The sequence below is a fragment of the Myotis daubentonii genome, chromosome X (genome assembly GCF_963259705.1).
Source record: "Myotis daubentonii chromosome X, mMyoDau2.1, whole genome shotgun sequence".
Taxonomy (NCBI): Eukaryota; Metazoa; Chordata; class Mammalia; order Chiroptera; family Vespertilionidae; genus Myotis; species Myotis daubentonii.
The window spans coordinates 39,486,225-39,501,167 of record NC_081861.1 but is presented as its reverse complement, the minus strand read 5'-3'; the positions used below and the strand labels follow the sequence as shown (position 1 = coordinate 39,501,167).

At 40.4% G+C, this 14,943-nt stretch overlaps 1 protein-coding gene across 1 annotated transcript in view; it reads right to left on the bottom strand.

The window, feature by feature from the left end:
- The window catches only part of CUL4B (cullin 4B), a 58,082-nt gene that overhangs the window by 25,853 nt on the left and 17,286 nt on the right, over nucleotides 1-14,943 (bottom strand). The window contains exon 4 of the mRNA XM_059679717.1: nucleotides 455-558. Coding sequence (XP_059535700.1) covers nucleotides 455-558 — 104 coding nt within the window. The remainder of the gene's footprint in view (nucleotides 1-454; nucleotides 559-14,943) is intronic.

The window sequence follows — 14,943 nt, the reverse complement described above, 5'->3', positions numbered from 1 at the left end:
GGTCAACATGCAGCATCTTTGCTTTTCCACATTATCACTATCTGAAATGCTGTCACGGGCTAACTGCTTTTCGTTTATCCAAATCAACAATGGTTTTTCTACCTCTCCAATTGCGCATGATCATTGTTTCTTTCACACCCTTAGCAACATTTAGCATTCTCGATGGCCTCTTTATGTTTTAAAATTGTACTAATTGTGGAATTTCACCAGCAACAAAAGCATTCTCTCCTTTGTACAAGCATGAAAGGGTTGTCAGGTCAAAAACCAAGGAAGTTGGTTCAACAACCAAGATACTATTTTTGTAAACAACTTGGTTGAGAACTGAATTATTCAAGATGGGAGACATTGGAGAAATGAGGTTTGACTGTATTCCATTTCAAGCTGGATTAAATAGGGAAGGATAGGAAGAGAATAAATGATAAAAATACAAGATGTTTTGTTTTTAAAAGGATATTCTCTGAACTGATGAATCTGTGCTTTGATGTGATCTTCACAAATCTGTCTCAGCTGTTTGTACAAGTTTGCAGAAATCTTGTAAGAACAGAGATTTTCTACAGCCTGTAAGATTAAACACACACATGCTTAAGGGAAGAACACACATAAATTTTTATTATTTTGGTATTTCTACCATGTAAGCTTATTTAAAAGGGTTGAACGTCCATTTAAAACACAAAGTAAAACAACAATATATTAACAATGTGGTGGTGAACTTTTTCAATAACCAATGTACTATAATTTATTGATTATGGCTGTAAAGGTCTTAAGGATGGGGGGAATCAAGCCAAGCCCCGCCCCCCGTGAAGACATTCAATGTATAACAACTGCTACATATAAATGCTGTCTTGTTCTTTAAAATGTCCATTGTTTTCATAAGCATAAGTCCATTTTGAGCCTAAAAAATAATTTCACCAATTTTTCATCGGAAAGGTTGGGCCGTCTGACCACCACTGAATAAAATTTAATACTTTGGTTCTCCTGAACAAAACAATGCAGAAATTACTTCTAGCAGTATTTTAAGTATGATGTAATTAACCACTAAGAATTTTTCTCCAACATTTCAGTTTTAAAATATTTAAATATAGGTTTCAAAATCTGAACTGAATAAACATTAATTATAAAACAAATGACTGTATTTTTACTTCATTCTAATAGTTGAATTGGTCTTCTTTTATACTCAGCTCCTAAAAGGACAAACTTCAGATTTCAATGAGTTTCTTATTATGTATATCAAAAGACTTTCAAATTTAAAACAACAGCCTGGGTAAAACTCTTTTGATGAGCTCCGATATAATCTATAATTCCAACTAGTTATAACTTAAGTATAACATCAGGATTCCTGTCTTACCACAACAGAAAGCAAAAATTCATTAAAATTGACTCTAAAGGAGCATCTAAGTTCTGTTGGTTGGAGTGGAATTTTATAAATATGTAGTCATATTGCCAGTATGCAGGTCCAATAAATGAATTAGCAAATGAAAAGGAAGCTTAAAGGAAACCACTATACCATTGAAGGAAAGGAGTCACAACTTATAGGAAACAGCAGTCCAATTAGATCCAGCAGCTAAGGAAGAATAAGGTGGCCATTTTCCATGGGGCCTTGGGTTAGGCCACAAATGTCTAAAAGGTGTCTTTATATTTATTTATGTGCTTTCTGTTCATATTGGTCCTCTATGGACTCTCCCCCTTCCTCCTTTAAGATTCTTCTCATTGTATCAAGGTGATCCTTTTGAGTGACTCATTTTCTCAGCATTTCTCATTTTCCTCTTAGATTCTGTCTTCCTACTTCATCTTGTCCACATTTCTCACCCATTTCCAGTACTTCTCCAAGTCCTATTTCTCCATTCCCTTCTGCTGTATTCCTCCTCCTCCCACATAGTAGTCCTCAACACATCTATTTATCTTCTCACACAAGATACCATATTCTCTCACTACTCAACTAGGTCCTACTTCTTCCAATAAAGGTTTCCTTAATTGACTCAGAAGCTAGTAACTCACCTGGCATACCACATTGACATCACTGAGTCAATACCACATGTATTCATGTGTATATCCTGTCCCCCAAATCTCCTTAATGACAGAAAGAGACCGTGTGCTCAAGTCTCTACTGATACATGTTTGTTAATACTTTTTGGGCTTTGAACTAGGTGAATATAGTAAATACTAAAAAAAAAACAACACTAATATACATCTAACTCGCAACATGTCCTGCACATGGAAGAGGCTTTTATGGTGTAAGGAGAAAACTGGCCAGAAAACATACAATTACAATACACTGTGCTAGATGCTGTGACAGGGATAAGCATAGAGGTGAGACCTCTAATCCAGTCTTTGGGGCAGAGGCAAGTCAGGAAAGATTTTTTCAGCAGAGGTAAAGTCCAAAAAGACCCAGAGGGAAATGGATAGAGAGCTAGTGGGAAAAGTGAGAAATAGGTAAGTAAGCTGGGCTTTAAATGCATACAGCCTCACCTGTGTTTAGTTGAAGGGTGGTTTAAGATGTTGCAGGAAAGGACAGTAGGAATGGATACAGCTCTCGGAAGATGGTAGTGTAGGTAAACGCCTGTACTTGCCACCTCTCTCACAACCACATCAAAATTACAACTAAAATGCAGAACAACCATCATCCAGAACTGCTGGAAAGCTGGCTAAATGAAAGTCCTACAACTGGGAGCAGGGAAGATGGTGGCCGACAGGACAGCAGTGAGCAAGATAGTGTGAGTGAGTGCAAGAGTGAAAGGTGAGTGCGTAGATGTGCAGGGAGTGTGTGTATTTGTGAGTGAGGGACAGTTATATTCCATAGGACGGTTGGGGACTGGCAGACCAGGCTCCCCTGGCCAGGCAGCCTCTACCACCACTGCAATCTCTCCCAGAGTGGCCGGCTCTGCCACAGAGACCGTGCCATCTTGAAGAGGAGAGCGGCTGTGATAGGAAGCCTAGCTTTACCTTTACTCTGGGAGTCCTCAGATACCACCTGGGACCCTGCAGCCACAACGCCCAAGGACCAGCTGCCTCAGCTGCGAACCCATGAACACTGAGGCTCCAGCCTACCTGGCCACAGGCGCCTAAAAAGTTTGTCCAGGGGGAGACAAGGTGGCAGCTGAATAGACGGATGGGTCCTGTGCCTTCTAACAGAGGAGACAGAAGAAACAGCTGAATCGAATAAGAACCACCCGAAATTGGGGAATTAAACACAGCTGGTGAGGTAATCCATGGATGGAAAGGTCAGAGATCACCTGGAGAGAGGTGAGATTGGGGATCTGGGCTAGAGGGAGAAATGTGTGCAGCCGGGACTAGAGTCTCAGAGAGAGAATGCACTGCACCAAATCCCTGTCTCTTGGGGTCAGTGTAGCCCTCAAATGTAGCCTTCTCTTGAGGTCAGTGTAGCCCTTCGAATGTAGCAGTCCACAGGGCTGCTGGCAGTGGGGGACTCCAGATCAAAGCCCACAGCCATGGGATACTGCACCCAGAAAGGCAGCCTAAAGTTCTATACCAGTTGCACAGTGCCTGGGGAAGAAAGGCGCAAGGCAGCATGGTTGCTGTCTTTTAAACTTTTTACTTGTGCGTAGGATCTTTTGATTAAAAACACTTACCAAGACTGCAGGGGAAGGTGGTTTTTGTGGAAACTGGGAAGCAGAATAGAGAGGAGCAGGAAGCCAGCTCTGGGACAGTCCATCCCTCAATACTGAACATTTTTCTCCTGAAGACAAGGCTCCTCCTAGCAGCGCAGCCGCACCCAGTCTTGAGAGCAGCAGGGAAAGGAAGACTCTAAATATCCCCAGGGAGCCCTGGGGGACTGGATTCAGGGGCCATTTGGTCCCAGAAACTAATACAGAAAAACCGCCACCTAGGGGCCATGTCAGAAATAGGCACTTGTGTAAAACAACTAAAAGCAGGCAGAAAAACAAAGTGGGCAGACTGATTCTGTCTGCTTGAAACCAAAGTCATGGCAGAGGAGCGGTGGATCACTGGAAACTTCAACACTGTGCTATCTGACAAGAAACTGAGATGTGGCAGGCAGAACAGCAGAGAGGGGTCTTAAAGCAGCCCCCATGGGACATTGAAGCTCTGATGAAGCTAATGAACTTCACTACTTCACTTTTTTGTTATCTTTTACTTAAGAAACTAAAAATTTTTTTCACTTTATTTTATTTTTTATTACGTTTATTATTTTTTTACAATTTTTTAAATTTTTATTTTTTTGGAGTAGTGTTCTACATTCTATTTTTATTTTTTTATCATTATTTTACTCTATCTCAATTTTTCCTTTATGCTAACACTTTCTTCCTCACTTTTCCCATTTTCATCCTGTTTCTCTTCTCCTACTTTAGCTTTTCTGTATCCTTCCTTTTTACTGTTAAAAATTGATCTACTTGATGGGCTTTATTGACGTATTACTATTAAAGTAGTCTCTGTTGGCCTACTTATACACCTAACTTCCTCTCCCCTGCTTCAAGGACATACACACTTCTCTTTTCTCTTTCTTCACTACTCAATTTTTTTTCTTTCTTTCTTATTGTGTGTTTGTATTTTTTGTTTTTTATTTTATTGCTTTTGTTTTTTCTCTCCTCGCATGTTCTCTTCTTCTACTAATAGCTTAGTTTCAATCACCAACTCAGGCCTATCTGCTCTCTAGTTTCCTTTTCTAGAAATAGGTGAATACATAGATTAAGGGGGGGAAAATTTGTATGTATATATTTTTTCATATATATATATATATCACACACACATAAACACTAGAGGCCTGGTGCACAAAATTCATGCACATGGGGGGGGGTCCCTTAACCAGCTAGAATGCTCTCACAATCTGGGACATCCCTCTCACAATCCAGAACTGCTAGCTCCTAACCGCTTGTCTGCCTGCCTGCTTGATCACCTTTAACAACTGTGCCTACCTGCCTGATCGCCCCTAACCACTGTCTGCCTGCCTGGTTGCCCCTAACTGCTCACCTGCCTGCCTGATCACCCCTAATGGCCTCTGCCTCGGCCCCTGCCACCACGGCTTCAACTGCAACGATATCTGGAATGACATCTGGAAGGTTGTTTGGCTGTCCAGCCTAATTAGCATATTATGCTTTTATTATTATAGATTTTTAATATATTTTTAAATTAATTTTTTCAATTATTATTTTCTACTTCTTTTCTATACCCTAATTCTCCTTCCCCTGGTGATCACCTTTACATGGGGTTATTGGTATCATGAATACATTTGTGTCTTATGCCCTCTATGTTGTGTCTTATCGAGTTGTATTTTGTGCCTCTAAGTCAAGGCAGCAGGAACACAGGAGAAAAGAATAAAAATGGCAACAAGTATCTATCAATAATTACCTTAAATGTAAATGGAATAAATGACCCAATCAAAAGACATAGGGTAGCTGAACGGATAAGAAAACATGACCCATATATCAGCTGTCTACAGGAGACCCAACTCAGAACAAAGGACTCACACAGACTGATAGTGAAGGGATGGAAAATTTTTTTTGAGGGGAATGGAAATGAAAAAAAAAAGCTGGGGTAGCAATATTTATATCTGACAAATTATACTTCAAAGTGAAGGCCATAACAAGAGATAAGGAAGGCCACTTTATAATACTAAAGGGAGCAACTCAACAAGAAGATATAACTCTGGTAAACATGTATGTACCCAATACAGGAGCACCCAAATACATAAAAAAAACTTCTGGAAGATATCAAAGGAGAGATTTCCAGCAATACAGTCATAGTAGGGGACTTTAATACCCCACTAACACCACAGGATAAATTCTCTAAACAAAAAATCATCAAAGAAACATCAATCCTAAATGACTCACTAGATCAGTTGGATTAATTGATACCTTCAGAACATTTCACCCCAAAGCCACAGAATATACATTCTTCTCAAGTGCACGAGTCATTTGCAAAGATAGACCACATATTGGGACACAGGCAAAGTGTCTTCAAATTCAAGAAGATAGAAATCATATCAAGCATCTTCTCAGATCACAATGGCATAAAATTAGAAATAAACTACAAAACAATGAAAAAAATCAAACACGTGGAGGCTAAACAGCATGCTATTAAACAATGACTCGGTCACCAAAGAGATCAAAGAAAAATAAAAAGCATCCTGATAACAAATGAAAATGAAAAGACAATAATCCAAAATCTATGGGACACAATGAAAGCAATCTTGACAGGAAAGTTCAGAGCTCTACAGGCCTACCTCAAAAAACAAGAAAAATGGTAATAAATTAGCTAACCCTACAACTCAAACAGGTAGAAGGAGAGCAACAAGAAAAGCCCAGCATAAGCAGAAGGCAGGAAATAATAAAGATCAGAGTAGAGGAGAAACCAAGATGGCGGCATAGGTAAACACCTGAAATTACTGCCTCACACAACCACTTCAAAACTACAACTAAAAGACAAAACGGGTATCACCCAGAACCACAGAAGGCTGGCTGAGTGGAAATTCTACAACTAGAAGGAAAGAGAAAAGCACACTGAGATTCAGAGGAGCTGCGGAAGTAAAGTGCAGAGGTACGGAGGCACGAACAGAAAGGGCTGGCAACTGAGGACATGGCTGTCTTTTTCAATCTGGAGGGAGACACAAGCTCCCAACTGCTCTGAACTCCAGATCCGGCGAGTATCGGGGGACCCAGACTCATATGGGGAGAAACTGGACTGTCTGGCATTGGTCGGAACTCGAGGGCGGCTTTTTCTCAGAGGTGCTTGCAGCAATTACCGCGGGACACTGAGACACGGGGCCTCTTAGGGTAGGACTGTGGATCTGCCATAGCTGTTTGCTCCGCCCTGTTGATTCCCTAAGACCCCGCCCCACCCAAGCTGTGCGCAGAGGCTTTTGCATATGAATGACCTGGCCCTTTGCAATCTAAAATTACCTAACAAACTGCAGCTGGGTCAGAGAGACCCAGAACTTCCAAAAGAAGGCCCAAGGTCCCACAGTAGCTTGCATTGCTTCACACCTGGGCCTCATCTGGGCACCTCCAAACCCCAAACAAGGAAGAGGAAACTGCATATCTCTCCGTAGCTCCTGCTGGGATGCCTCAGGCAGAGGCTAAATTAGCACCTTCTTAAATATCCGAGAGCCTGTGTACCCAGCGGTCAGAGTGGGACCTTCCAGATTACAACTCCTCAGATCCATAAGGGACACACTAAGGGGGCAGACTCAGAGAGCACCAAAGCCCCACTGAAGCACGTCTTGTCCCGTAAGAATGTCTCCGGCACAGAAGTTCTCCCACTGTAGACACAGCTGATTCTTACAGACAATTGGCCTGAAGGTCAATTCCTCCCAGTGATACCAACAACAATCAAGGCTTCACTACAACAAGACTGTGCACACAGCCCACAAAGGGGTGCACCAAAAGTGTCCACCTCAGGTAATTGGGGAGGCTGAGCCACTGGGCCATATAGGACACCTAGCACAGAAAGCCACTCTATCAACACAGGAAAGCAGCCAAAATGCGTAGACAAAGAAACATGTCACAAAAGACAGAAATGGAGGAAAGCAAACTACTGGATATACAGTTCAAAACCACACTTATAAGGTTTTCCAAGAATTTTCTAGAAACCGCCGATAAACTTAATGAGACCCTCAAGAAATCTAATGAGACCCTCGAGGTTGTGATAGAGGACCAACTAGAAATTAAGCATACACTGACTGAAATAAAGAATATTATACAGCCGAACCGGTTTGGCTCAGTGGATAGAGCGTCGGCCTGCGGACTCAAGGGTCCCAGGTTCGATTCCGGTCAAGGGCATGTGCCTTGGTTGTATGTTTCTCTCTCATCGATGTTTCTCTCTATCCCTCTCCCTTCTTCTCTGTGAAGAATCAATAAAATATATTTAAAAAAAAAAAGAATATTATACAGACTCCCAACAGCAGACTAGAGGATCACAAGAATCAAGTCAAAGATTTGAAATACGAAGAAGCAAAAAACACCCAACCGGAAAAGCAGAAAGAAAAAAGAATCCAAAAATATGAAGATAGTGTAAGGAGCCTCTGGGACAACTTCAAGTGTACCAACATCCGAATTATGAGGGTGCCAGAAGAAGAGAGAAAGCAAGATATTGAAAGCCTATTTGAAGAAATAATGACAGAAAACTTCCCCTACCTGGTGAAAGAAATAGACTTACAAGTCCAGGAAGCACAGAGAACCCCAAACAAAAGGAATCCAAAGAGGACCACACCAAGACACATCATAATTAAAATGCCAAGAGCAAAAGACAAAGAGAAAATCTTAAAAGCAGCAAGAGAAAAAAAGTCAGTTACCTACAAGGGAGTACCCATACGATTGTCAGCTGATTTCTCAACAGAAACTATGCAGGCCAGAAGGGAGTGGCAAGAAATATTCAAAGTGATGAATAGCAAGAACCTACAACCAAGATTACTTGACCAAGCAAAACTATCATTCAGAATTGAAGGTCAGATAAAGAGCTTCACAGATAAGAAAAAGCTAAAGGAGTTCATCACCACCAAACCAGTATTATATGAAATGCTAAAAGGCATTCTTTAAGAAGAGGAAGAAGATGACAAAGGTAAAGATAAAAATTATGAACAACAAATACATATCTATCAACAAGTGAATCTAAAAATCAATGAATAGCCCTGACCGGTTTGGCTCAGTGGATAGAGCGTCGGCCTGTGGACTGAGGGGTCCCAGGTTAGATTCTGGTCAAGGGCATGTACCTTGGTTGCGGGCACATACCCAGTGGAGATTGTGCAGGAGGCAGCTGATCGATGTTTCTCTCTCATTGATGTTTCTGACTCTTTATCCCTCTCCCTTCCTCTCTGTAAAAAAAACAATAAAAAAAATCAAGTGATTAAAAAATCTGATGAACAGAATAAACTGGTGAATATAACAGAATCGAGCATAGAAAGGGAGTGGACTGACAATTCTCGGGCGGGAAAGGGGTGTGGGGGTGCGGGAAGAGATTGGACAAGAATCATACACCTATAAAAACAATACAGAAAATCAATGAAACCAAGAGCTGGTTCTTTGAAAGGATAAACAAGATTGACAAACCTCTAGCCAGACTCACCAAGAAGCAGAGAGAGAGGACCCAAATAAATAAAATCAGAAACGATAGAGGCGAAATAACAACAGACCCCACAGAAATACAAATGATTGTTAAAAAATACTATGGACAGCTCTACTCCAACAAACTAGACAACCTGGAGGAAATGGACAAATTCCTAGAAAAATACAACATTCCAAAACTCAATCAGGAAGAATCTAAAAATCTCAACAGGCCAATAACTATGGAAGAAATTGAAGCAGTCATCAAAAAGCTTCCATCAAACAAAAGCCCAGGACCAGACGGCTTCACAGGGGAGTTTTACCAAACATTCAAGGAAGAACTAAAACCTATCCTCCTCAGACTACTACAAAAAATTGAAGAGGAACACTTCCAAGCTCATTCTATGAAGCCAGCATCACCCTAATACCAAAACCAGGTAAAGACAACACAATGAGAGAATTACAGGCCAATATCCCTCATGAACATAGATGCCAAAATCCTCAACAAAATCTTAGCAAATCGGATCCAGCAGTACATCAGAAAGATCATACACCATGACCAAGTAGGATTTATCCCAGGGATGCAAGGATGGTACAATATCCGCAAATCAATAAACGTGATACATCACATAAACAAATTGAAAGAAAAAAACCACATGGTCATATCAATTGATGCAGAAAAAGCATTTGACAAAATTCAACACCCATTTTTGATAAAAACTCTCAGCAAGGTGGGAGTAGAAGGATCATACCTCAACATAATAAAAGCCATATATGACAGGCCCACAGCCAACATCATACTCAATGGACAAAAACTAACACCATTTCCCCTAAGAACAGGAACAAGACAGGGATGCCCCCTCTCACCACTCCTGTTCAACATAGTACTGGAAGTGTTAGCCATTGCAATTCGGCAAGAAGAAGAAATAAAAAGCATCCAAATTGGAAAAGAGGAAGTAAAACTGTCCTTATTTGCAGACGACATGATATTATACATACAAAACCCTAGAGATTCCATCAAAAAGCTACTAGACTTAATACATGAATTTGGCAATGTAGCAGGATAAAAAATTAAACCCAAGAAATCTGAGGCATTTCTATACACCAATAGTGAACTTTCAGAAAGAGAGATTATAAAAACAATCCCGTTAACCATTGCACCAAAAAAATTAAGCTACCTAGGAAAAAACTTAACTAAAGAGGTAAAAGACCTCTACTCAGAAAACTACAGGACGTTGAAAAAAGATATAGAGGAAGACATAAACAGATGGAAGAACATACCGTGTTCATGGATTGGTAGAATCAACATCATTAAAATGTACATACTACCCAAAGCAATCTATAAATTCAACGCACTTCCCATTAAAATACCAACGGCATACTTCAGAGATCTAGAACGAACTCTCCAAAAATTCATCTGGAATAAAAAAAGACCCCGAATAGCTGCAGCAATCCTGAAAAAGAACAAAGTAGGTGGGATCTCAATACCAGATATCAAGTTGTATTACAAAGCCACTGTTCTCAAAACTGCCTGGTACTGGCACAAGAATAGGCATATAGATCAATGGAATAGAATAGAGAGCCCAGAAATCGGCCCGAACCAATATGCTCAATTAATATTTGACAAAGGAGGCAAGAACATACAATGGAGCCATGATAGTCTCTTCAATAAATGGTGCTGGGAAAATTGGACAGATGCATGCAAAAAATGAAACTAGACCACCAACTTACACCATACACAAAAATAAACTCAAAATGGATAAAGGACTTAAATGTACGACGGGAAACCATAAAAATTCTAGAAGAATCCAAAGGCAACAAAATCTCAGACATATGCCGAAGCAATTTCTTCACTGATACAGCTCCTAGGGCACTTGAAACTAAAGAAAAAATGAACAAATGGGACTACATCAAAATAAAAAGCTTCTGCACAGCAAAAGAAACCATCAACAAAACAACGAGAAAACCCACTGTGTGGGAAAACATATTTGCCAATGACATATCTGATAAGGGCCTAATCTCCAAAATTTATAGGGAACTCATACAACTTAACCAAAGGAAGATAAACAATCCAATCAAAAAATGGGCAAAGGACCTAAATAGACACCTTTCAAAAGAGGACATCCAGAAAGCCAAGAGACATATGAAAACATGCTCAAAGTCACTAATCATCCGAGAGATGCAAATCAAAACAGCAATGAGGTACCATCTCACACCTGTCAGACTGGCTATCATCAACAAATCAACAAACGACAAGTGCTGGAGAGGATGTGGAGAAAAAGGAACACTTGTGCACTGCTGGTGGGAATGCAGACTGGTGTAGCCACTATGGAAGACAGTATGGAGTTTCCTTAAAAAACTGAAAATGGAACTCCCATTTGACCCTGTGATCCCACTTCTAGGAATATATCCCAAGAAACCAGAAACACCAATCAGAAAGGATATATGCACCCCTATGTTCATAGCAGCACAATTCACCATAGCTAAGATCTGGAAACAGCCTAAGTGCCCATCAGTAGATGAATGGATTAGAAAACTGTGGTACATCTACACAATGGAATACTATGCTGCTCTAAAAAGGAAGGAACTCTTACCATTTGAAACGTCATGGATGGAACTGGAGAGCATTATGCTAAGTGAAATAAGCCAGTCAATAAAGGAAAAATACCACATGATCTCACTCATTCATGGACAATAGAGACCATTATAAACTTTTGATCAATAATAGATACAGAGGCAGAGCTGCCTCAAACAGATTGTCAAACTGCAGCGGGAAGGCCGGGGAGGGTTGGGGGGCAGGAGGTAGGGGGGTAAGGGATCAACTAAAGGACTTGTATGCATGCATATAAGCATAACCAATGGACATAAGACACTGGGGGATAGGGGAGGCTAGGGAACTGTCTAGGGCGGGGGGATAAAATGGATACATATGTAATACCCTTTGTAATACTTTAAGCAATAAAAAAAATAAAAATAAAAATAAAAATAAAAAGAATCATACACCTATGGATGAGGACAGTGGGGGGGGGGGTAAGAGTAGAGGGTGGGTTGGGAACCAGATGGAGGGGAGCTATTGGGGGGGGGGGAAGAGGAACAACTGTAATAATCTGAACAATAAAGACTTAATAAAATAAAATTTAAAAAAAGATCAGAGTGGAAAAAAATGACAACAGAGACCAAATACACAATATAAAAGATCAACAAAACCAAGAAATGGTTCTTTAAAAGGATAAAGAAGATTGATGAACCTCTAGCCAGGCTAATAAAAAAGCAAAGAGAGAGGACCCAAATAAACAAAGTCAGAAACGAAAGAGGTGAAGTAACAACTGATTCCACAGAAATTCAAAGGAATATGAAAAAAAATACTTTGAGCAGCTGTATTCCAACCAACTGGACAACTTAGACGACATGGACATATTCTTAGAAAAATACAAGCTCCCAAACCTCAATCAGGAAGAATCAAAAAACCAGAATAAGCCAATAACTACTGAAGAAATTGAAGCAGCAATCAAAAATCTTCCAGCAAACAAAAGCCCTGGTCTGGATGGCTTTACAGGGGAGTTCTACCAAACTTTCAAAGAAGAATTAAAACCAATCCTTCTCAGACTTCCAAAAAATTCAAGAGGAATTCACACTTCCAAGCTCTTTCTATGAAGCCAGCATTATTCTCATCCCAAAACCAGATAAAGACACCACAAAAAAAGAGAACTACAGGCCAATATCCCTGATGAACACAGATGCTAAAATACTCAACAAAATTCTAGCAAATCAGATCCAGCATTACATTAGAAAGATCATACAACATGACCAAGTGGGATTTATTCCGGGGATGCAAGGATGGTACAATATGTGCAAATCAATAAATGTGATATATCACATAAAAAATTGAGACAAAAATCACATAATCATATCAATTGATGCAGAAAAAGTACTTGACAAAATCCAACACCCTTTCTTGATAAACACTCTCAGCAAAGTGGAAATAGAGGGATCATACCTCAACATAATAAAAGCCTTATATGACAAACCTACAGCCAACATCATACTCAAAGGGCAAAAACTAAATCCATTTCCCCAAAGAACAGGAACAAGACAGGGATGCCCACTTTCACCACTCCAGTTCGATATAGTACTGGAAGTGCTAGCCATAGCAATCAGACAAGAAGAAGAAATAAAAGGCATCCAAATTGGAAACGAAGATGTACAACTGTCCTTATTCACAGATGACATGATACTGTACACAGAAAACCTAAAGACTCCATCAAAAAACTACTAGACTTAATAAGTTAATTTGGTAAAGTAGCAGGATACAAAATTAACACCCAGAAATCTATTCTCTTTTTATACACCAATAATGAACTCACAGAAACTAAAAAAAAAAAAAAAAAAAAAAAAAAAAAAAATCCCATTTACCATTGCACCAAAAAAAATCAAGATACCTAGGAATAAACTTAACTAAGGACGTAAAAGACCTATACTCGGAATACTACAGGACATTGAAAAAAGAGATAGAGGAAGATGTAAACAAATGGAAGAACATACTGTGTTCATGGATTGGGAGAATCAACATCATTATAATGTCCATACTACCCAAAGCAATCTACAGATTCAATGCAATCCCCATTAAAATAACAGCATATTTCAAAGATCTAGAACACTCTCCAAAAAAATTCATCTGGAATAAAAATAAAAAAAAAAGGCCCTGAATAGCTGCAGCAATCCTGAGAAAGAAGAACTAAGTTGGAGGGATCACAATACCAGATATCAAGCCATATTACCAAGCCACAGTTCTCAAAACTGCCTGGTACTGGCAGAAGATCAGACATATAGACAAATGGAACAGAACAGAGAAACCAGAAATCAACCCAAGCCATTATGCTCAATTAATATTTGACAAAGGAGGCAAGAGCATACAATGGAGTTAAGACAGTATCTTCAAAGAATGGTGCTGGGAAAGTTGGTCAGATACATGCAAAAAAATGAAACTACATCACCAACTTACACCATACATAAAAGCCAACTCAAAATGGCTAAAGGACTTAAATGTAAGACAGGAAACCATAAAAATCTTAGAAGACTTCATAGGCAGCAAAATAGCAAACATGTCGTAGCAATATCTCTATTAATACAGCTCCTAGGGCAATGGATACTAAGGAGAAAATAAACAAATGGGACTACATCAAAATAAAAAGCTTCTGCACAGCAAAAGAAACCATCAATAAAACAACAAGAAAGCCCACTGCATGGGAGAACATATTTGCCAATGTTATCACTGATAAGGGTTTAATCTCCAAAATTTATAGGGAACTCATACAACTTAACAAAAGAAAGATAAACAATCCAATCAAAAAATGGGCAAAGGGGAGAACCAAGATGGCGGCATAGGTTAACGCCGGAGTTTGCTGCTTTGAACAACTACTTCAAAAGTGAAACTAAAACACGGAACGGACATCACCCAGAACCACAGGAACGCTGGCTGAGTGGAAGTCCTACAACTAGGAGGAAAGAGAAACGCACACGGACACTCAGAGGAGGCGCAGTGCTGAAGTCAAATTCTGAGGTGCGGAGTGCGCGGAGCGGGCTGGCGGCGGAGGGCGCGGTTGGCGTTTTCAATCGGGAGGGAGTCGCAGACTCTGAGCTCCAGATCCGGGCGAGTCTTTAGGGACCCAGACTCAAACGGGAGAAGCGGGACTGTCTGGCTTCGGTCAGAGCGAGTGCTGGGACTCAGAGAGGCAGAGCCCCTGGGGACAGGACTGAGAGCCGCCATAACTGCTCTCTCCGGCCCACCCTGTTGATCCTGTGCGACCCGCCCTGCCCACGCCCTGCACAGAGGCATTTGCCGGATAGCCTCAGGCAAAGGCTAGATTAGCACCTCCCTAGAGGACAGAAGTTCTCTCACTGCTGACACAGCTGATTCTCATAGCCACTTGGC